Raw genomic sequence first — 22,600 nt, forward strand, 5'->3', positions numbered from 1 at the left:
CAGAAGCCTTTGTCGAACACAGCAAAAGAACAGAAGCCTTTGTCCTCCTCTTCAACTCATCAGGAAGCGTTGCAGCCTGGGAGCTTTACTTCTCTTTCTCCTCCCTCTTCCAGGCTGCACAGCTGCTTCCTATCTCTCCGCTGGTGCTCCTGGCAGCCAATCTGCTGGCTTCTTTGCCAGCTGATAGTCAGCTGCCCCTTAGGTAAGTCTGTGTCCCCAGGGCTTCCTTTAGTTCCACTCTGGCCCGGGTTTTCTCTCTTACCTGGCAGAAAGGGGCACAGAGCCTTCTTTTCCCTCTCTCTGCTACAGCCATGTCACAGCAGAATGTAAAGAGCTGAGTGTACACATCAGAGTGTACACAGAGCTGTACAGCTCTGCCCCAGTTGTGTACAGTGTTTCACCATGCAAAGTAAGACAACAAAAAAACTTTCTTCTCCTGGACCCTGGAATGGGTCTGCTGTGGCTTCAGCCTTCCTTCCCCAGGCTTGTCCTCCTCATAGTCCAAAGTCTCCTACCTCTGATGCTTCTTGTTCACTCTCTACCTGCTGGTTCTTCTTGCTGAGGTTTTTGATTCCTAAAGAGCCATGCCCTCATTAGCCTTCCCACAGCTGCAGCCCTTTAGCCAAGCAGGCTAGCTGCCTTCTCTTAAGGGGACAGGTCACCCTCTTACAACTTTCTTTCTTGAAGAAATACCATCAGTTACATTTTCATTGGAACACTTGAACCTACTCTAATTGCTAAGCTACTGAGCCTGAAAAGAGTTTAAATTTTTTTTTCATAATTAAGTTTACAGTTCCCATTATATAGTCAGTCAGTTTCTCCCTTGCTGAAAATGAATGTCACTTTCCTGTTGCAGCATCTCGTATACCAGCTGCCTACTTGGATCATCTTAGCTGCTCTATCTCCCTCTTCAGTTAAGAAATAGAAGAAAAGTCTAGGGATACAGACATTATTATTTGAAGACTTAGGGAAATATATGAAATTATGGTTTAGAATGTACCAGAAAGAAGGTTCCCATTTTCAAAAATGCAATTATTAGGTATAAGCATCCTTTTAAATGGTACATGCCTGTTTCAGTAAAACAGACATTAGCAAGTGTTGCACACCTATATAACTGGGTTATTGCAGGGCACTTGGCACGGCTTTACGAGCGCTCGTGTTGCTCAGGCCAGGTGCCAAATGATTGGAAGATAGCTAACATGGTCCCCATCTTTAAAAAAGGGAGGAGGGAGGGCCCAGACAACTATAGGCCCATCAGTCTTGCCTCAATCCTAGGGAAACTCTTTGAGAAGATCATCAAGGAGCACATCTGTGATGGGCCGGCTTCAGGGATGCTGCTCAAGGGCAACCAGCACGATTTCATTAGGGGCAGGTCATGTCAGACCAACCTGATTGCCTTTTATGATCAGGTCACAAAAGCATTGGATGCAGGTGTCGCCATGGACGTAGTCTTTCTGGACTTCAGCAAGGCCTTTGACACCATCTCCCACCCCATCCTCATTAAAAAACTAGGTGACTGTGGCACTGATGCTTACACAGTCAGATGTATTGCAGATTGGCTGAAGGGTCATACTCAAAGGGTGGTGGTGGATGGGTCATATTTGACCTTGGGGGAAGTGGGCAGTGGAGTCCCCCAGGGCTCGGTCCTTGGGCCTGCGCTGTTCAATTTCTTTATCAGTGATTTGGACAATGGGGTGAAAAGCAACCTGTTTAAATTTGCTGATGATATCAAAATTTGGGGTGAGGTGAGCATGCTAGTAGGGAGGGAAAGACTGCAACAAGACCTGGACAGGTTACAGGGGTGGGCTAACAAAAACAGGATGCGCTTGAACACTGACAAGTGCAGGGTGCTGCACTTGGGCAGTAGTAACCAGCAGCACACTTATTAGACGGGAAACTCCCTTCTTGAGAGCACGGAGGCAGACAGGGATCTTGGAGTTATTACTGACTCCAAGATGAGTCTGGGCCGACAATGTGAGGTCACGGTTGGCAGGGCTAACCAGACCTTGTTGTGCATCCACAGGTGCATCTCAAGTAGGGCCAAGGAGGTGATCCTGCCCCTCTACACAACACTGGTCAGGCCACAGCTGGAGTACTGTGTCCAGTTCTGTGCGCCCCACTTCAGGAGGGATGTGGACAACATGGAGAGGGTCCAGAGGAAGGCCACCTGCATGATCTGGGGACAACAGGGCAGACCCTACAATGAGAGACTGTAGGACCTAAACCTGTTCAGCCTTCACAAGAGAAGGCTGAGGGGAGACCTGGTGACCATCTATAAACTCACTAGGGAGGACCAGAAGGGTTTGGGAGAGACCTCGTTTCCCCAGCGCCCCCTGGGGTAACAAGGAATAACGGCCACAAGTTGTTGGAGAGTAGGTTTAGATTAGACATCCATAAGAACTACTTCACTGTCAGGGTGGCTAGGATCTGGAACCAACTTCCAAGGGAAGTGGTGCTGGCTCCTACCCTGGGGGTCTTTAAGAGGAGGCTTGATGCCTACCTAGCTGGAATCATTTGACCCCAGTTTTTCTCCTGCCCAGGTTGGGGGTTGGATTTGAAGATCTACAAGGTCCCTTCCAACCCTACTTCTATGATTCCATGAACTAGATACACTCCATCAAAACAGCATGTTAAGGGATTATTAAGGTAAACATAAGTACTTATCTTTTTTCTTTGTTCATTAAAGTTGTTGATAACGACTCCAATGAAAAGGTTCAGCATGAAGAATGATCCAAAAATTATAAATACCACAAAATATATGTATATATATACACGATATTCAAATGTAGGCTGGAGGTCAATCTATAAAAAATAAATAGGACAGACCAGTTAACAATACATTAATAAATAAATAAAAATGAAAAGCACCCGCCAGTTATATTGTTTCAATTTTGTATTAATTGTTCTTTTTTTTTTTTTTATCATCCAGAGGTCAGATTATTCAAAAGAACCTATATGACAGCCTTTGCATTCACAAATAGCATTTGTCTGCATGAATGAAGATATGCAAATAGAGATCCAAAAAAAACCTTGTCCCAAAACATTAAAGCTGACCAGAAGCTTTGAAATATTGGAAATGTTTACAGTGGTAAAATTATTGCCAGGAGCATGCCTATTTCAACATTTAAGTGTATAGAAAAGCAAGCTGAAAGAACCAATTCCATCAGGTAAAACCAAATGGGTTGCAGCCTTTAGATCCACTGTAGATTTCTATATCATCAGTCCTTGCTCTTGTGTGTTTCTATCCACCACATCATATCTCTGCCTGCTTGCAGCCTGTATCCCACAGCCTCTCCCAAAGCATTCCACCTGCATTCTTCTGCATCCTCTTTTTGAACACTTTAGAATTGTAGAAAATTAGGGTTGGAAGAGCCCTCGGGAGTTCATCTAGTTCAATCGTCTGCTCAAAGCAGGACGACCCCTAACTAGATCATCCAGCCAAGGCTTTCTCTAGCCGTGTCTTCAAAACTTCCAAGGATGGAGATTCTAGAACCTCCCTTGGTAACCTATTCTAGTGCTTACTATTCTCTTCATGAGAGAGATTTTCCTAATATCAAACCTGAACTTCCCTTTGCCTCAAATTGAGTCCATTGCTCCTTGTTCTGTCATCTGCCAGCACTGAGAACAGTTCAGCTCCATCCCCTTTGGAACCCCCTTTCAGGTAGTTGAAGGCTGCTATTAAATCCTGCTTCAGTCTTTTCTCCAGACTAAATAAACCCAATCATTTCCCAAGCCCTCTCACCATTTTTGTTGTCCTCCCATGAACTCTCTCTAATTTGTCCACATCTTTTCTGCAGTGGAGACCCAAAACTGGACACAGGACTCCAGATGTGGCCTTACCAGTGCTGAACAGAGAGGAATAATTACTTCCCTCAATCTGCTGTCAACACTTTTACTAATGCAGCCCAGTAGGCCATTAGACTTCTTCACAACAAGGGCACACTGTTGGCTCATATTCAGTTTATCGTCCACTGTAACCCCCAGGTCCCCTTCTGCAGAGCTGCTGCTTAGCCAGTCAGTACCCAGTCTATACTGGTGCATGGGACTATTTGGTTCTACGTGCAGGACTTTGCACTTGTCCTTACTGAACTTCATGAGATTACATTTGGTCCAATCCTCCAATTTGTCAAGGTCTCTCTGAATCCTAGCTCTACCCTGCAGTGTCTCTAGTACTCCCCCTAACTTGGTGTCATCTGCAAACTTGCTAAGGATGTACTCTATCCCATCTACTAGGTCATTCATGAAAATATTGAACAAAACTGGCCCCAGAACCAACTTCTGGGGCATTCTGTTTGATACTGGCTGCCAACTAGACATCAAGCAATTAATTACGACCTCTTGAGTCCGAAAATCCAGCCAGTTTTCTATTCACCTGAGTCCATTCATCCAACCCATATTTCCTTAATTTGCTTACAAAAATGTTGTGGGAGACCATATCAAAAGCCTTCATAAAGTCAAGGTATATCATATCCACTGCTTTTTCCACATCCACAGAGCCAGTCATCTCATCACAGAAGGCAATCAGTTTGATCAGGCGTGACTTGATCTTTGTGAATCCATGCCGACTGTTCCTAGTCACCTTCTCCAAGTGCTTGGAAATGGATTCCTTGACAATCTGCTCCATGATTTTTCCAGGGACTGAGGTGAGGCTGACCAGTCTGTGGATCCTCCTTCTTCCCTTCCTTAAATATGGGCACTATATTTGCCCTTTTCCAATCACCCAAAAGCTCTCTTGATTACTATGAATTTTAAAAGATAATGACCAGCAGCTCTGCTATCACATTGGCCAACTCCCTCAGCTATGCTAAGCTGGTCTTCTGCCATACTTCCTAATCTTCTTGCATACTGGTATGGTTCATTCTTGTGCCCTCAATAAAGTTTCTTTAAAGTATACCCAAAGGTTCTTTAAAGTATACCTCCCCCTCAGTTTGGCTTCCCAGGGGATCTTGCCCATGAGTTCCCTGAGTGAGTCAAAATCTGCTATTCTGAAGTCCAAGGTCCTTACTCAGCTGCTCTTCTTCCTTCCTTTGCTCAGGATTCTGAACTCAGTCTCATGGTCACTGCTGCCAAGTTGCCATCCACTACTACATTTCCCACCAATTCTTCCCTGTTTGTGAGTAGCAGGTCAGGAAAAGCATGGCCCCTAGTTGGCCTCTCCAACACTTGCACCAGGCAGTTGTCCCCAACACTCTCCAAAAACATCCTACATTGCCTGTGTACTGCTATATTGCTTTTCCAGCAGATGTCAGAATGACTGAAGTCATTTCAAGAAAGCCTCATTCATCTCATCCTCCAGGTCTGGTGATCTATAGCACACATCTACCACAACAACACCCTTACTGCTCTCCCCTTGACCCTAACAAAAAGGCTTTCAGCAGACCTATCTTCAGTTTCATACTGGAGCTCTGAGCAATCATACAGCTCTTTCACATAAAGAGCAGCTCCTCCTCCTATTCTCCTCTGCCTGTCCTTCCTGAAGTTTGTACCCATCCATGATAGGGGTCCAGTCATGCGAGCTATCCCACTAAGTCTCTCTTATTCCAATCATGTCATGATTCCATGACTGGGGGTTTCCAATTCTTCCTGCAAGAACATAAAATAAGTGCCATCCTGAATCCGACCAGTGGTCAATCAAATCCATTATTCTGTCTCATAGATTTCATAGACATTAGGGCTGGAAGGGACCTCGGAAGATCATCGAGTCCAGCCCCCTGCCCCAGGGGCACGAAATCAGCTGGGGTCATAGAATCTCAGCAAGATAAACCAATTTCTCTTGAAGGCATTCAAAGTAGGTGCTTGAACCACCTCTGATGGCAAGCTATTCCAGACCTTGGGGGCTTGGACAGTAAAGAAATCCTTACATCCGGCCTGAAACGGTCTTGCAGGAGTTTATAGCCATTCGACCTTGCCATCCCTTGGGGTGCTCTGGTGAACAAACTTTCTCCCAGATCCTGGTGGACACCCCTTATAAACTTATAGGTGGCCATCAGACTGCCCCTGAGCCTGCGCTCTTCCAGGCTAAAGAGCCCCATGGCTCTCAGCCTGTCATCATAAGGTCTGTTTTCTTGATCTCTGATCATGCGTGTAGCTCTTCTCTGGACTCTCTCAAGCTTCTCCACATCCTTTTTTTAATTGTGGAGCCCAAAACTGGATGCAGTACTCCAGCTGTGGCCTCACCAAGGCTGGGTACAATGGGAGAATGATGTCCCGGGATTTGCTTGAGAAGCATCTATGGATGCAAGCCAGCGTTTTGCTCGCTTTACTAGCTGCAGCATCACATTGCAGGCTCATATTCGTCTTGTGGTCAATCATGACCCCCAAATCCCTTTCGCCCATAGTGCTAGCCAGTGTAGCACTGCCAAGCTTAGTCTCGACCGTGGCAGAGGTGGATGCTTTAGAGGAGACGTGTCAAGCATATGGCCTGTGGGCTAGATCCGGCCAATAGAACTGTTGCATCCAACCCACCATTAGTCCAGGGGCCTACTGGATGTGCACACTCTCAGCTCCACACTGCCGCATACCCTTGACACTGCCAACTGCCCGGAGCACCACACTGCTGAGCAGTAGCATAGAACTAGGGGCGTGTGGCTGCATGGAGGCAGTTGTTTGCAGCTGCATACCCCCAGCACCATGCCACTACTGGGCAGCATGAAACTCTTGCCAGTTGCCAGTGCAGGTGTGTGTAGCAATTTCCAATAATTTGAAGAGGTCTTAGGTCAGGACAAGGTTGAAGGCCTTAAGTCAGGTCAATGAAGGTAATGTAAAGCAGTCTCATTTATTCCCTACATTTTTCTTGGATTTGTTGGAATAAGAATATCATATCTATGGTAGACCCATTGGTTTTGAAGACATACTGTGACTCAGAGTAGAAACTGTCAGCAAGGATCTGAAGTCTTCTGAGCACCACCCAAGCAACGAACAATGAACCTTCCAACAATGTTTAGTAGTAAAATCCCATGATAGTTATTACAGTCACTGTGGTTATATACAGAGTGACTATGTTGGCATCTCATATATTTTGTGGCACAGTCCCTACTTGTCCAGCTGTGACTAAGAAGCTCATCTAGGTGGGAAAGAAGAACAGGTTTCCTGCACTTGATCATTTCTGCAGAAATGTCATCTTTTTCAGGGGCCTTGCAAATACCCAGATTGCCTATTGTCTTACTTAGGTCTTCAACAGTCATTGAGCTCTTCAAGGACAGACACACTCTCAATGAAATTATGGGCTGTGTCAGTGACATTATTTTCCCTTGACCAGAGTTCAAGATAATGTTCTACCCATCTTTCCATCTGTTGCTTTCCATCCGTTATGACTTCTCCTGATGCTTTAATAGAACTGACATCTTTGCAACTGGACTTTCTTGATTACATCATACATGCCTCTGATGTTTCCAGTGTCAAATGCAGACTGAATGGCCTTGCAGCCAAAAAACATGGGTGCAGCATCTTGAGATGTGCTGGACAGTGCTCCTAGCTTTCATCAATTCTTTCAAAGTGCCACCTGAGACATTTTTCTTGCGATTTAACAAGTTTGTTTGACCTTCATAAATGGAATCAATTCATGTGAGTGTACCTTGAAGCAATCTGGTATTAACAGAACCCTCATCCATGAATTTGTCTAGTTCCTTTTTTAACTTAGCTATGCTATCTGCTTCTATCATTTCCAGTGGCAATTAATTCCACAGGTTAATTATGTATTGCACAAGAAAGTACTTTTTTCTTACTAATTTCTAAACCCATTTTTATTAATTTCAGTGGGTTCCTCCTTGTTCTGATATTCTGGGACTTGGTGAATAACAGTTCGCTTTGTCCACACTCTCCCCCCTTGAGCCTTCTCCTGTTCAGAATCAAGAGTCCTATTCTTTTTAGACTCTCCCATTCCATATCCCTGATCATTTTTGTTACCCTTCTCTCTACTTTTTCTAATTTTCCTACAATCTTTTGGAGATGTGGAGACTAGAATTGTACCAAGTATGCAACATGTGGGTGCACCATGGATTTGTATAATGGCATGATGATGTTCTCCATTTTGTTTTCAATTCTTTTCTTAAGGAAGATATCTACATGAGATGCTTTACTGTGCAGTAAGCATCACTGTCTACATGTGCAGACCCTTACTGAGTGGTAATTTGCTCCACTTGGTAGTTAAGTTGCTAACTGCAAATATAAGTAGCAAATTAACTACCGAGTAATTATGCATAGTAAGGCATGTGTAGACAGCTGACCGAGAGCAAATTTGCTCCCAGTCAGCTGGGCAGCAGGGTGCAGGAGATTGCTCTCTGCCCCCAGGAACTGCTTGCTGCCAGGTGAGGGTCCACCACTGAAACTCAGGTGGGGACTGTGGCGGGCCAGTAGGGGGCGCTCCTGCGTTAAGCCGCCCACCTCCCTGCACCCAACCACCTTCCAGACTCCGAATGCCTCCCTAGGGGTGTCTTATGCTTGGCCGACCCCTCTCCTGGAGCACACTCGCTAGTCTGGGGGTAACATGGCCGCCACCACCCCGAAAAGGGACTGTCTCGGCCCTGTGTCCTCGGGGAAACACAGGCCTAATAGTCCGACGGGTGCTTGACCCAGTACAGGCACTTGGGTCACTTCCCCAAGTCAGGGAGCAAAAAGCAAAGTCTCCCTTAGTCCGCAGACCTAAGGGGTCTCTTAGGCATAATTTAGACCCACCCCTCAATATAAGTCTCCCACACCAGTCAAAAAGGAGAACTCTATTGATTACGAGGGGTAGGAGAAACTAGGGTACAGGACTGAGCAATATCTTAGAAATCCTAGAGAGCAAACGGTGTGGCTGAGGTAGCCTTTGATTATGCATCTGTGTTACTGCCAGCTAAATATCTAATCTGATTGAGTAGCTTACTCACAAGCATCTTCCAGAGTTCTCCAGTTTCCCCTCTGGAGTCTTGGGGTGAGAGAGAGAGCTAGGTCCAGATGGTAAGGCTTCTCTGTCTCCCCTGCTTTGCTGCTGCTTCACCTCATGGCCGAAGAGAGAGAGCCTCCTTCCCCCCAACCTATATAGCCCCTGTGACCTCATTCACCTGGTCCAGTGGAAGTCAGCCCCAGTTGGCTGTCAGCCAACCAATTTGAAATACATCACCTGTTACCAGGAAGATTCCAGCTCCCCAAGTAGAAACCCCTCACCCAGGTGGCTGATGCCAGTCACGTAGGCAGAGGGAGCAGGTTTCCTCCCTCCCTCAGGAATGCAGCCAGCTCAGGTTACCTAAAGAGGCTGAGGTGTGAATCCTCTGTGCTGGCCCATCTAATCACATAGTCACAGGGCACAGATTTTGGGGAGAAACCAAGGTGGCTTTCTGCCACAGGGACAAAATCCCCCTCCTGCAGCAGCAGGGAGCTCCCTGCCTCCACTCTGCAATTGCAGAGTGGGGGCTGGGAGATTGCTCCCTGGCCCAACTCTGCAATCACAGTCGTGATCAAGGAGCTGGGGGAGGGAGAAATCTCTCAGCTCCCACTCCAGAGCTGCAATTGCAGAGCTGGGACAGGGAGCTCCCTGCCTGGGGAAAGTGCCTCACCCAGCCTGGAGCTGCCTGGGCTGTGCAGGCCAGTGTCTAGCCCCCCACAGGATGTACAAGAAAGTCTGCACAGGAGCCTGGAGCTGGATGAGGACTGTGCTTTTTTGGGAAATTGCCAGCCAGCTCTGGGCAGCATGTGCAGACTTCACTGCTGACCAGGAGCTCGCTGCTAGCTGCCCCATTGGTGGATTGGGGCAGGAGATTGGGCCCTGACCCTTGCTCGCATCTCTTTCCAAAACTCTTGCTCCTGACTGGGGAGCCAAGGCCAGGAAACCCCTGCTGCTGGGGCAGGGGGACATTGTACCCACGCAGGCTATGCCACCAGATCCTGCCCTGGCAGCAAGCAGCTCCCAGAGGCAGAGAACAATCTCCCAGCCCCAGCCAGAAGACAGATGTCTCCTGGGCCTGTGTTCTTTGCCAGCCCTTGGGCTACCACCCAGGGGGAGCCTAGAGCTTCCCCTGGCTGCTGCGGGGGGTGGTGCAGAGCCTGAGGAGGTGGGAGCAGACTGCTGCCAAAAGCAGCAAATCTGCTCTCAAATGGGCACACATATAGATGTGTGCCCAAAGCAGGTTTACTCCAGAGTAAGTTACTCTGGAGGAAACCCATTCAGTAGCACTTGAGTGTGTAGATGCACCCAATGATGGCCAACATTTTATTGGCTTTTTTTGGTCACCACTGTACACTCAGCTGACATGTTTAGAGAATTATAGACAATGACTCAAAGGTCATTTCCTGAGTCATAACAGATAGTCTAGTTATGGTTATTTTTCCCTATGTGAATTACCTTGTGCTTGTCAACACTTAAGTTCATCTGTCATTTTTTTGCCTGTTCACTCAACTTGCTCTCCTTTCCTGTCTGATTTCCAACATGGTAGCTTCAAGAAGTGAAAAGGGAATATCTTTTCTTCCAGATTTTGTGTCTACTGCCAAAATAATCCCTGGCATTGAAAAATTTCAATATTAAAGCAATCAAGAGTTCATATAGAAAATATGTTATTTTTCAATTTAGCTGAAATGGCAAATAAAAGATCTTAAAAGTCATCGTATCTTGAACTGGGGACAGGTGTGCATGAAAGGCTAAAGATCCCAGCATTACTCTCTCTGTCCTGACTGAGAGCAAGAGAGAAGAAAGCATGGAAGGTCAGATTCTATTTAAGTAACAGTGTGAGAAACAGCAAATGAAAATAGGGAAGAAATAAAAAATATTTGACTATAGCTGATGAAAAGCTGTTCCCAAAGTATGACACACATTCTCAGGAATATTTTTATTGCACACATTAACAGCAGAAGGAATTCTGCTGCTGAAGAACATTCTCCGGAGCAGCTGCACTCTAGTCCTAGCACAGTGCTATATCTAATTCACATAAACCGTCCCTAAACTTTCTCTTAATATAGTGTGGATGGTAGGGGGTGATGGGAAAGCTATAGAGATGTAGTCCTGTTTAACAATGTTTTCCCTAATCATCTGTCCTCTGAATATTTGATTTTCCAAGAGCAAATTAACTCACTGTCTACCTTATACTGCTCATTTTCTTGTCTTTTCAATCCCATATTGCTAACAAGACCAAACAGTACAATACATGGGTAAACATAAGACAATAGCTACTAAATAAAATCTGTTCATGTTGGTGACATACCCCACGTGAATCCACTGCTGCATACATAATCTCCATCCAGCCTTTAAAAGTTGCCTGAAAAAATTACCCAAATATACTCATTATGAAAATCATAATAAATTTATTCTCATTAAAATAAATGTACACCATTCTAAGACTAAAACATAAGTGAAAGGTGCCTAAATGTATATAGAGTCCTGGGTAAGGTAACATGCTTTTCACAAAAATAATTTTAATTTAAAAAGTTTAGATTCAAAATATATTTCACAGACATTCAGGTAACACCCAAAATTATTACCTGGGCATTTGAACCCCACTCCCTGCCCCTCCAATTAAAATACCTGGAAATGAATCAATATGGATTTCTGTTAAACATGCTTTCAGCATTAACCATTTTAAAACTAAGTTATTTGTTTGCCCATTTTCCAAAAGTTTAAGTCAAGTTACTGTATAAATTCCTATGGAGGGAAGATATGCTGTGACAGAGCTAATGAGGCACAAAGTTGGACAGGATTATGGAAGTAGTTGGGCCTGGAAGGGAAGGAGTTATGCCTGGGTGAGATACAGGGAGAATAGACACTGAGAGACACTAAAAAGAAAGAAAATGTTAAATGCTTCCCTTTTTAGAGTTAGGAATTTATCCATATTTTAAAGTTCAACATAGGTAAGAACCTCTGCCATTAAATTTGTCATGACACAGTTACCAGTCAAATTAATGTAATGAAAAATGGATAATAATGCCATGTTCACAGGAAGGATTGTCCTGTGTCCTGTTTAGAGCTCTGTGGCAGAGTTGGTATTCTATGGGAAACACAGAGCATCTAAAAAAAAATCACTTAGACCAAGTAAGCAGTCTTCATCTGCTTTGAGTAGGGCAAATACAATTGCAGTTGATTCTATAATTAGGAAGTCTGCCCAATGCATTTTCATGAAAAAGAGGTTGTAATAGAACTTACCACTTGAAGAAGAGCCAGGTAACCCATCCCAACGTGATCAAAGTTTACATTAGTATTTTCCCACTTTAGGGAACTAGTCACATTTGCACTAACACAGTCGTTTTTGTTAGTAATATTCATATTTGGGGATATACCAGTGCATTTCCAAAATTTTCCCCCAAATTCATTCACTCCTATGATGTTAAATAGGAGCCAAAAGACAACACAGACAAGCATAACGTTCAGGATGGAAGGGATAGCTCCTAGAAGGGCATGTACTGCAACCTGAAATAAATGAAATGCAGTTATAAGCGTTCACCAGAACATGTTTCTATAGAATTGTTTTCAAGAATTTAATTTTTCTTGTTGCTTCATTTCTATTAATTTCTCATTCATTCATAAACTAGCAACCATCATCTTTGAAGCCAACCTTCTCTGAGTTGTGCTACACCTATTAAATAAGACAGATCAAAACTAGTAAATCTCTGACACCTGCCTTATTACTTAAGATCTGATCAGAGGCAAGTCTGCATGTATAGTCTGAAGTAGGACAAACAGACGTTAAGCATTTTGACAGGAAGATTTTTCCATTTTTAAAGGGCAGTCTTGGAGAAAACCTACTACTGCTATTGAAGAAGATCAATAAGTGGATCTTCAGCACTGGCTCTGTTCATAGGAAAGCAGGGCTGGAAGAGACCTCACAAGGTTATCTAGTCCAGCCCCTTGCTCAAGGCAGGATCATCTCTGGATAAAACTATACTTTTGAAAGTTTCTCCAGGATGGAGATTTCACAGCTTCTCTGGGTAGCTTGTTCCAATGCTTGAACACCCTCGTAATCAGAAAATTTGTCCTAAACTCCAACTTAAACTTCCCCTGCTGCACCATTGTTCCTAGTGCTGTCCCCTACATCCAGAGAAAAAATGCTTATCTCCACCCTTTGTGGCTAGGGACAGACACTACATATAAACTGGTTTAAGTGATCAGAAACTGGTTTAAACCTGTAACAGAACAGATGTTCAGTGCACGTAAAGCAGTTTGAAAATTGCTGAAACCGCTTTGATATAAACCTGGTTGAATGTAGTATTAGATTTCACTGATTTGACTCAAACCAGTTTATGCAATGTCTGTCCCAGACCCCTTCCTGGTTTAAGTTAAACCAGAGTCCCCAGCATCCCAGATGCTTTGCATCCCTGGGTTGTGCTGTCTGCTCCAGAGAATAAGGCTGGCCCCGTCCCTCTTCTCCCTAGCAGAGACTGCAGGCACAGTAAGTCATGGCTTCCCCTTGCCCCCCTTCTCCCCCCTGCTGCTTGCTGCTCAAGCAGGGATTCTCCCCTCCCTCCCTCCCTCCCACCCATCTCCCATAGCCCAGACCCCAGCCCCATGGACCCTAGGCATGTGGTATGCTAGCTAATGCTGAGAGGGGGTGTGCGTGCGTGCATGCGTGTGTGTGTGTGATATTTCACTGGGACAGACAAACAGAACAGTGTCCACCTACAGCTTTTGGGAGCTAATCAACAGGTCAGCTGGTAACGTCCCTCCATTCCTTCCTTGGATAAAGCTGTTTAAGAAGAGCTTGAACTAATGAGAGAGGCTTTTTTTAATTGATAGGCTCATAAACACGGTGTTATCAGCCCTCTGCTGGCTCCCTTGCATGTTGGGTTTGCAGACAGTATGAAGAATCGGGGAGGGATATTGAAAAGCTCAGTATCATCAACAGATGCATGCACTACACACACACCCTTTGCCTCAGAGTGCTAGCCGGGGACTGGCAACACTCCCACCACTTGAGCAGCAAGCAGGGAAAAGCTTGGGACAGTGCAGGCAGGTTGGGGATTTAAACCCCTCCCTAATCAGAACATCTTACCAGGGTCTGGCCATGCCCCCCTCAGCTCAGCACTGAGGAAGGGAAGGGAGGGCTGTTCTAGTGCCCCCCACCTTCTAGCCTGAGCCACTGCAAGCATGTGCCTGCATTTCTTCAGTTCAGGGGGAATGTTTGTGCAGTTGCAAACCAGTTCAACCTAGGCAGGTTAGACTAACCTGAAAAGATTGAATCAATTCAGGCTTTTTGAATGTCTGTCCCTTGCCAAAGAGTCAAATGAAAATTCTGCACTTCCTTTGTCAAATCAGTGCTTTGCACCTTTTGGGAGAATGGTGTTGCTAGCAACACTGAAAATAAGGAGTTACTTTCCCTACAGTAACTATGGCTTTTCAAAAGCTTAGTCACTGCAGATCCCCATGTAAGTACACATGTGTATAAGACCAATAAGTTTTGAAATATTCCTGACCATTAGGGTCACACATGAACTATGACCTTTTCATACTTTTGTGGGAAGGTATAAAGGGTGGACTATCAATGCCCCTTCTTCAGTTTCCTGACAGTTTGTGGTAACTAAATACTCCAGAAGCAGGGATGGAGTCCTGCTATCCTGAACTTGGCACCTATCTTGGCAATCATGTCAATGGAATAGCATTTCATAGAAGTCATTGGCTTCCTCTACACTGCAACCTTGCAGATCTCTGAGACTTTCTGTGGTAGATGCAATCTGTGTTAAGGTGAAGGGTGTCTCCTCAATAGATTTGCTTTCCTCGCTGAGGAAATATAGACACCCAGAGGTACAGGAGACACAATCTTTGTTGCTAGACAGCTTTCTTTTATGCTCTCACACAGGAGTAAAGAAAAGAATAGGCAAATGCCCCAGACACTGCTACTTAAAAAGGTGTCATACATGAGGTACAGTGTGTATGATGGTGACTCATTGTCAAAGAAGAATGACATAGCCTTCCTCTCAGCAGTGTTTTCTTCAACAGAGGTGAAAATGAATTTTATCCAATAGATAGAGGGATGTTTTGTGGGAAAGCCCTCATATTGAGAGTTGCATACAAAGACTGTCCAATTTACTAGATACTAGCTTCCACATCTATGCAAATCATAATAATGCACGTAATACTTTCAAAGCTTTAAGTGAAGCTCTCTGAATTACTGTGGCAAATAAAAATTATGGAAAAAAGATTCTTCTACTTGCAAATCATCCACAAACTTATCCAGATGTTCTTCTAATTTATAAATATTTGGCAAATACTCTGAAAATTTTTCATCCAGACATAAATACAAAACAAGGAAAGCCCTTAGAAAATGGAATTCTAGGTAAATGGTGCTTTCATTTGTTTTACATTGCATAAAAGAATAAAATTATGGCAACATGACACCACTCCAATTATTGTATACAACTACGATTGATATGCACACTGTAAATTCCATAATACAAATTAGATCCTATAAAATAAGACCTTCCATTAATACAATAAAATATTTGAGCATCACCATTACCACCACCACCATGTGATTTCTATCCTTAAAACTAGTTACTTGTAAATTTGCACTTAATTTATTAAATACCAATTTTACAATAATAGCATCTACAATTTAAATAGGACTCTTGAAATTTTTTTAATGTTATTTGGTTTCTGAAAAGAAGAATCAACTTCCAGTTTTTGTTTTAAAAAAAAATTTGAATATGGTCAGTTTAGAAAATCCACATACTCCAAGGGCCCACACAAAAATATTCTTACTTTTATGCCTTCAAATCTGGATAAGGCTCGTAGGGGTCTCAATGCCCGTAGTGTTCTAATAGATTTCAAGGAACTCTGCTGAGCACAGAGATATTCTTGAATTGATGTACCTTTTGGCCCCAAGGAGACGAATGAAATCTGTACGGAATTAATTAAAATTAGGACTTATATTCAGAATAGCAACTGTAAAAATAATAGAGTTTTTGTAGCTGTTACAACAGACAAGCATGGTTGCAAGGATATAGGTTTTCTGAATAGTAAAAGAAATGGAAGATGTACAGAGGTGCAGAGGGTGTACAGGGGGTTGCAATGGCAAGGCCACATCACAGCCCACTTTTTGACCATGCTGCAGGAGCAGCACTAGGGACTTCAGTCCTGAAGAAGATAAGGATTCCCCACTCCCTTCCCCTCTGTACTCAAAAGGTCCCTTCCCCACCCCTGCCATTCCCCTTCTGCTGCTGCCTACCCTTACTGCTGCTATCCCCACCGTCCCACAGGTGAGGGGAGCTGCTGCCCACTTCACCTGGGCTTCGCAGGGCTTGACCTCAGCCCAGGACTGTGGTGGTGGGGGCAGAGGTGGGTGGGCACATTCCCCTCCTTGCCAGTTTCCCCTGGGTGTTCACTCCCAGCTTGGGAGTAGGCAAGAGGAGGGAAAACATGCCTGCCTACCACTGTAGAGGTACTGGGTGAGCACAGCCCCTGTGCAGCCTGGCTGCAGCAGGACAAGAGCTGCCCTCAGCATGGTGGGTGCTGGTGGCAAGTTGGGGAGAGCAGAACGGGAGTGGGGGGAGGAGAGGGGAAGGAGCATGCCTTTGAGCAGGGAAGGGAAGAGAAGGGAGGGGAGAGTGGGAATTCTTACCTCCCTTAGTACTCCCCTGGCTGCTGCTCCTGCAGTGCGGTCTACCCAACCCCATGCAAGAAGAGTGGTGTACATGCCCACCTTTACTGTACTGTACTCAGACTCTTTACTTCTGATATTACTGTAACATTATATTATTTCACACACGATTATTATTTCACATTATTCTTGCACCGGTCCCTACACCTGTGAGTCTTTTTTCTCTGAGGTTAATATTTGCAATTACTAAGAAAACAGCACAGTCACATGACCAGCAATAACTGTGTTCATTTCATTACTCTGAAGGCTAGAGGAGAGAATTGCAGTAAATTAATTTGACTTTCTGCACAGCAAGAGTTCCTAATTCTTTTGAAACACAGATTTTTTTTGAAAGACATCTGATCTTAATTTTAAAACATTGCTTGATATAGAATGCACCCCAACCCTTGGTAAATTATTCTATTGGTTAACTGCCTTCACTGTTCACAATTTTCACCTGATTTCCTATTGAATTTGTCTATCATCATTTTCTAATCATTGTATCTTTTTACAGCTTTACTAAACAGCAAAATAAACATTTTAATTATCCTCTCCCTACACAGGTACTTCTAGACTAGGAGTGGGCAATTATTTGGATTGCAGGGTCACTTAAGGAGTTTTGGTGAACTGCCACAAGCTGTCAGCACCTGCCCATTCCCTTCCCACCTGTCCACAACAGTTCATCAAAACTCCCTAAGTGGCTCTGCCTCATACTCGGCCAAGCAGATGGGATAGGATCATGGCCTGGCGGGGACTGGTATTTGGGAGCAGGACCGGCAGTTGGGACTGAGGATGGGACTGAGATCAGGATCACTGGGCCATGACAGTGCAGGGGAGGCACCCAGGCCCAGGCAGAGCCATGATCCACTCCCCACAGGCCCCTGCAATGGACGGTGATTCTGCAAGCAAGGGTATGCAGGGAGTGGATCACAGTTCTTCCCTGGGCCTTGGTACTGTGCTGTCACTACCCAGCAATCCTGGGGTCTGCATGGAGATCAGCCCAGGACCCGCATGGGCAGGGTGCATGGCCGGGTGGATGGGATAGGACCATTGGCAGGTGGGGAGTGGTGTCCAGGAATGGGAAAGGTGGGCAGGGCCAGGGTCAGGGATGGGGCTGGTATCAGGATTGCAGGGCTGTGACACCATGAAGCTGGGGCCTGGGGCAGAGCTGTGATCCCTCTCGGCACACTTGTGCCCCTGGAACCAGAGCCCATCACAGGGATTTGCAGGGAGTGGATCACGGCTCTTCCCCAGGCCCCAACCCTGGCACCACACTGTCTCTGCTCTGTGATCCTGATCCCAACCCAGGCCCTAGCTCCCGCCCCAGCCCTGGCCCTGGACAGTGCTCCTTGCCTGCCCACTGTTTCATCCCATCCACCCAGCTGAGGGCATTGCCTGGTTGTTCTCCAGGGAGACCCTACCTGCCCACTCTGTCCAGCACCTCTGGTAGCAGGTACAGAGCAGACAGGCCAGGGTGCCCACCCCTGTTCTAGACTGTGCTCAAGTCACCTCTTAGCCTTTTCTTTGATAAACTACAGAAATTGCACTCCTTCCATTTCTCAACTGTAAGGCAAACTTTCCATTTTTTATTCATTCTTGTGGATCTTTCCTGAACCTTTCCAATTTTTCAATACCTCTTTTGAAGTGTAGAAACAATGTTTCAGTATTGTAAACAAAGGTCAGACAACCTCTCCACTCCTCAGTATTTCATTTTATATGCACAAGGATTCAATTAACCTTTCTAGCTTCCTCACTGTGTTTGAGAGCTTATGTTCAGCTCAGTCATTCACAATGGTATCAACATTCTCTTTGGGAACGACACTTCCCCAAGCATTTTCCAGGACACTTGCCCTCTCCATCAAGCATAGTCTACACATACCTTCATTGTAGATTTTTGACCTGTCACGTGGTTGTGCCAAATGCATGCTGATTGAATGCACTCCATTACCCAGCAATCCAGAGAACTCCGTAACGTCGACCAGATCTCATTGTTTACTATTTCAACAATGGGTAAGTTATATGCTAATTTTATTGACTTTGAATTTATACTTTCTTTCAGACCACAAGAGTTACCATCTGCCTATGAAAAAAATGGCTAAAGGCCCTTGTCCATAAAATCCATAAAAATATCTAGACATCCATAACATTTATGGACACTGGGAAACCCTGCTCCTCCTGCTGTTTCCCACTGGAACCTTTGGGTGTTTCCACAAATGCTTCAGGTACTGTGTATGCAGGAGGAGGGATTCAGCCTCAATGTGCAGGGGGTAACCAAGTAGCATGTCTGAGCACAGGGTAGGAGCTCGCCCTCCCTCATATCCACCTTGTGGCATGCACGCTCCCCCTGCACAGAGAAGTTTATAGCAGCAACAGAGAGGAAGTATATTACGCTCTTTGCTGCTGCAGTTGGTCAGGGAGCTGCAGCAAAAGGGGGACCATTCACAGCAACAGCAGGCTTCTTCCTCCTGTAAGAGGAGGAGCACTAGCAGACTGCACAGGAGAGGGATGGGAGAGATACACCCGTACCTTTCCTGCTCTTGCACTAAAAAGGGTAGTTTTTTGTGGGGAGAGCATCTAGTGCCTGGAATAGTTTCTAGAGCAAATACATAAGCAGGCAGGTGATTACCACATAAGGTAGTTGTCTCTCTGTGGGTTCAGGATCGGATTTTCTGGCTTCTACAGTCCTGTACCCAGGGAGGCTTTAGATCTCACTTCTAGAAGAAGGTTTTTACTTTAAAAAAACATAGCAAGAATGAAGTGTGACAGAAAATACTGTGATCTGCTATATTTCATGACATTGGGAATTTTAAAAGGTCCAAGCTTCTGGGGGGTATAGAAGGGACTAGTGCTTTTTTGCCTTTGAAGTAGTCTTGTACTTTGTGCTCCCTGTACATTATGTAAAAAATAGATCAGTAACAAAAATTTGGTTGCCTGTAAAAAAATAAATTAAAAAATTGGAAGGTGGCAACCCTGCAGACCTCAAAAAAGTATTAGAGTGTTTAGCTGAGAATTGATTCCTCTCCATCTCACTTCAAATATACTTACTCCTCATTTACAGTTATATTTTAAATCTATTATTTAGCCAGCTTTAATCTATGTAATATAGGTATTTTGAGTTTGTATTTGCTTATTTTTAAGTCAAAATATTGTGAGGTACCAGCAAATGCCTTACAGAAGTTCAAATATATCATACCAATTCAGTGACCTTTATTAACTGAATTTGACATCTCATAACAAAATAATATCAAGCACTTTTGCCCAATTGAAAAACAGAACAAAAAAACTTAGGCTCAATAAAACCATATACTCCCATCCTTTAGTTCTTCATTGATTTAACTTTATACAAGTGTATTATTGTGGTCATGACTGCTGTCAGACTAACAGTTTGAAATTATCCAGTTTGTTCTATTTACCATTTTTAAGCACTGACATAATATTACATTTTTCCAGTACACAGGAACCTCCCCACTATTCCAGTATTTATATACACAGAATGGTAATGTTCTAGAGAGCTTTCCAGGCACCTTTTTAAAAACTGGTAGAGGCAAATTACTAGGATCTGTTACTTTAAAAATATTTAATTTTAATATAGTCTATTTACCAGCTTCCTTGGATATTGGTGAAACAGAAAAGTATCACTCAGCTTCTTTCCAAATATAAATATTTATTGATGCTTGTACTTATTACTCATAATTTCGCCATTTCCTTTAATAATTATATGGTTTTCTTTTATTTCTGTTCTGTTGAATAGTTGCAGTCCTTTTGCAAAGGCACAAAAAGACCTAGTAAATTATGCAGTGGGAAGTAGGATTCAAAATGTCCCTTATACAGCTAAAGTTAGCCCATTATGTGCTATTTACCCACCAAAAGGAGAGTTGATTTGGGCCTATACGACTGTTAGAATTCTACTTATTCCTTATCTGTTTTAAACACTCCTTTTACTGTAACTTATTCCTTGGGCAGTGGATTTTTCAGTGTTATTTTTAGCTTCCCTTTGTGTCTGCATCCTTTATCTTTTAAGCTATACTTTGCTTTTAAGTTCCCTTTTTAAATTTGTTATATATTGTATTTTCATTTTATTACTTCTTTCATTCCCCTACAAGCCAACATGGCCTGGCGTGATTATGAGATCATGACTTTTTGGGCATCTAGAAAAATATTCTCAATTATTTTACCTATTTTTAATTGAAAATGTTTTCTGTCTATTTTGCTCATAATTATTTTATGCTTTGGAAAATTGTCTTCACTCATGTCTGTGGGCAGAATCTCATTTGCACAGATTTTACACTGAGGCAAATTTACTCCATTCATAACGACATAACTTACTATACAGAATATAAACCTCAAATACAATACTTACACACACTATAACAAAATCAAGCCAACACCAGGCACTGGTGAAATACTTCTGGAAGCCAAAAGCCACCCATTTCAGAATCATCTCCAGGAAAAAGATGTAGGTAAACATTGAATCAGCAAAGCTCAGCAGGTTTTGAATACTTTTTCTGTGTTCAAGGTAAATGTCTTCAAATGCCTGAAAATTTAAATATAAAACATTTTTTAAAATTTGTGGTAATTTATTTCAAAATGCTAGGACACAGTATGTAGTGTTTGGCTTATGATTACTTTGCTAGAAGAATTTATAGCCAATATGGGGGTTTTATTCTCTTTAAAAGTCTACATTTTCAAAAGTACTTTTCTGCCTAATCTACACATCAAAAAGCAACTCACAAAGACACTCCCATGAACTCAGAGGACCAGACTTCAACCCTTAGCTTCCTCTGCAAAAATTAAGTTTATTTTCTACCTATGGGGACTTTTTACCATCTTTAATTTTTCCTAAGCCTGAAGAGGGGTGTGCATGCCCAAAAGCTTGCAGAAAAAGATTTTTGTGTGTGTGATTTCTTAGTTGGTCTAACAAAAGATATCAACTCTGAACTAAGAGTTCTAGAGTCCTGAATTTCTCTTTTTGGATGTGTCAGATTTTAGAAGTCTAGCTTTGGACAACTAGAATCTGATTTCCAACTATACTGAATTGTGAATACTCAAAACTTTGTTGCCCACCAGGTCCAAGAAAAGTTCAGGAACAACATCAGGACCTGTGTATGGCCTTCATTGACCTTATTACTCTATGGCCTTTGTTTCCATCAATCATGATGTCTTGTGGAAAGTACTGACAAGATTTGGATGCCCTGAAAAGAACATCAAGGTCCTGAGGCTTCTCCATGACCAGATGACTATGGCCATTCTGTGTAGCAGATCAGAGACAGATTAATTTGTCATCTAAACTAGGGTCAAGCAAATAATCACCCCAACTCTGTTCTCCATTTTTCTGACAGACATCCTGGTTCTCATTAGGGACTGTCTTTCTCTCTGAAATTACATTGAATACGAAATAGATGGATGGCTCTTGAATCTCGTTCATTTTCACTTGAAGACCAAAGCACTCAAAACAACCTTCCTTGACTTTCAATATGCCAGTCGGTGTGCACCATCCTTGCACACACTGAGGAAAACCTCAAAATCATGCTGGATCTTTTTGGAGAAACCTACTGAACTTTTTGCCTCTCTCTCAACGTCGAGAAGACTAAAGAGCTCTATCAGGCTTCTCCAGTCTATAAATGCGAATCCCACCATACCAAATTACCATTGACTGGAGGATGTCGAGCACATCCCCCTACCTCTCTGAAAGCCATATCTCTCAGAGACTGAACATTGATGAAGATTACAATCTCCAGAAAGACACTAAGATGCAGGTTTACAGAACCGTCATCACCCCCATTCTCCTCTACAGATATGAAACGTGGGTGACTTACCGTTGTCATCTCAAGAGCCTGGAGAGGTATTACCAATGATGCCTACAGAAAATCCTCCACATCAAATGAGAAGATTGCTGCACAAATGACAGTATCTTTGCTGAGCAGTGCTACCAGCAATGAGTCAATGATCCTCAAGCACCAACTTTGTTGGACCAAACATTGTGTGCAGATGCCTAACTCTTGACACCCAAAACAAGCACTCTATTCCTAGACTAGCTGCAGCCTGAGATCTCATAGTGACCAAAGGAA

General features: G+C 43.7%; 1 protein-coding gene across 1 annotated transcript in view; it reads right to left on the bottom strand.

Moving 5' to 3' along the window:
• The window catches only part of LOC149865103 (sodium channel protein type 5 subunit alpha-like), a 119,496-nt gene that overhangs the window by 16,794 nt on the left and 80,102 nt on the right, over positions 1–22,600 (bottom strand). Inside the window, 5 exon segments of the mRNA XM_090049818.1 lie at positions 2,661–2,802; positions 11,172–11,225; positions 12,107–12,370; positions 15,656–15,750; positions 20,847–21,066. Of these exon segments, the coding sequence (XP_089905944.1) occupies positions 2,661–2,802; positions 11,172–11,225; positions 12,107–12,370; positions 15,656–15,750; positions 20,847–21,066 (775 nt within the window).

Source organism: Crocodylus siamensis, chromosome 5, assembly GCF_052110815.1.
Source record: "Crocodylus siamensis isolate JL-2025a chromosome 5, ASM5211081v1, whole genome shotgun sequence".
NCBI lineage: Eukaryota > Metazoa > Chordata > Crocodylia > Crocodylidae > Crocodylus > Crocodylus siamensis.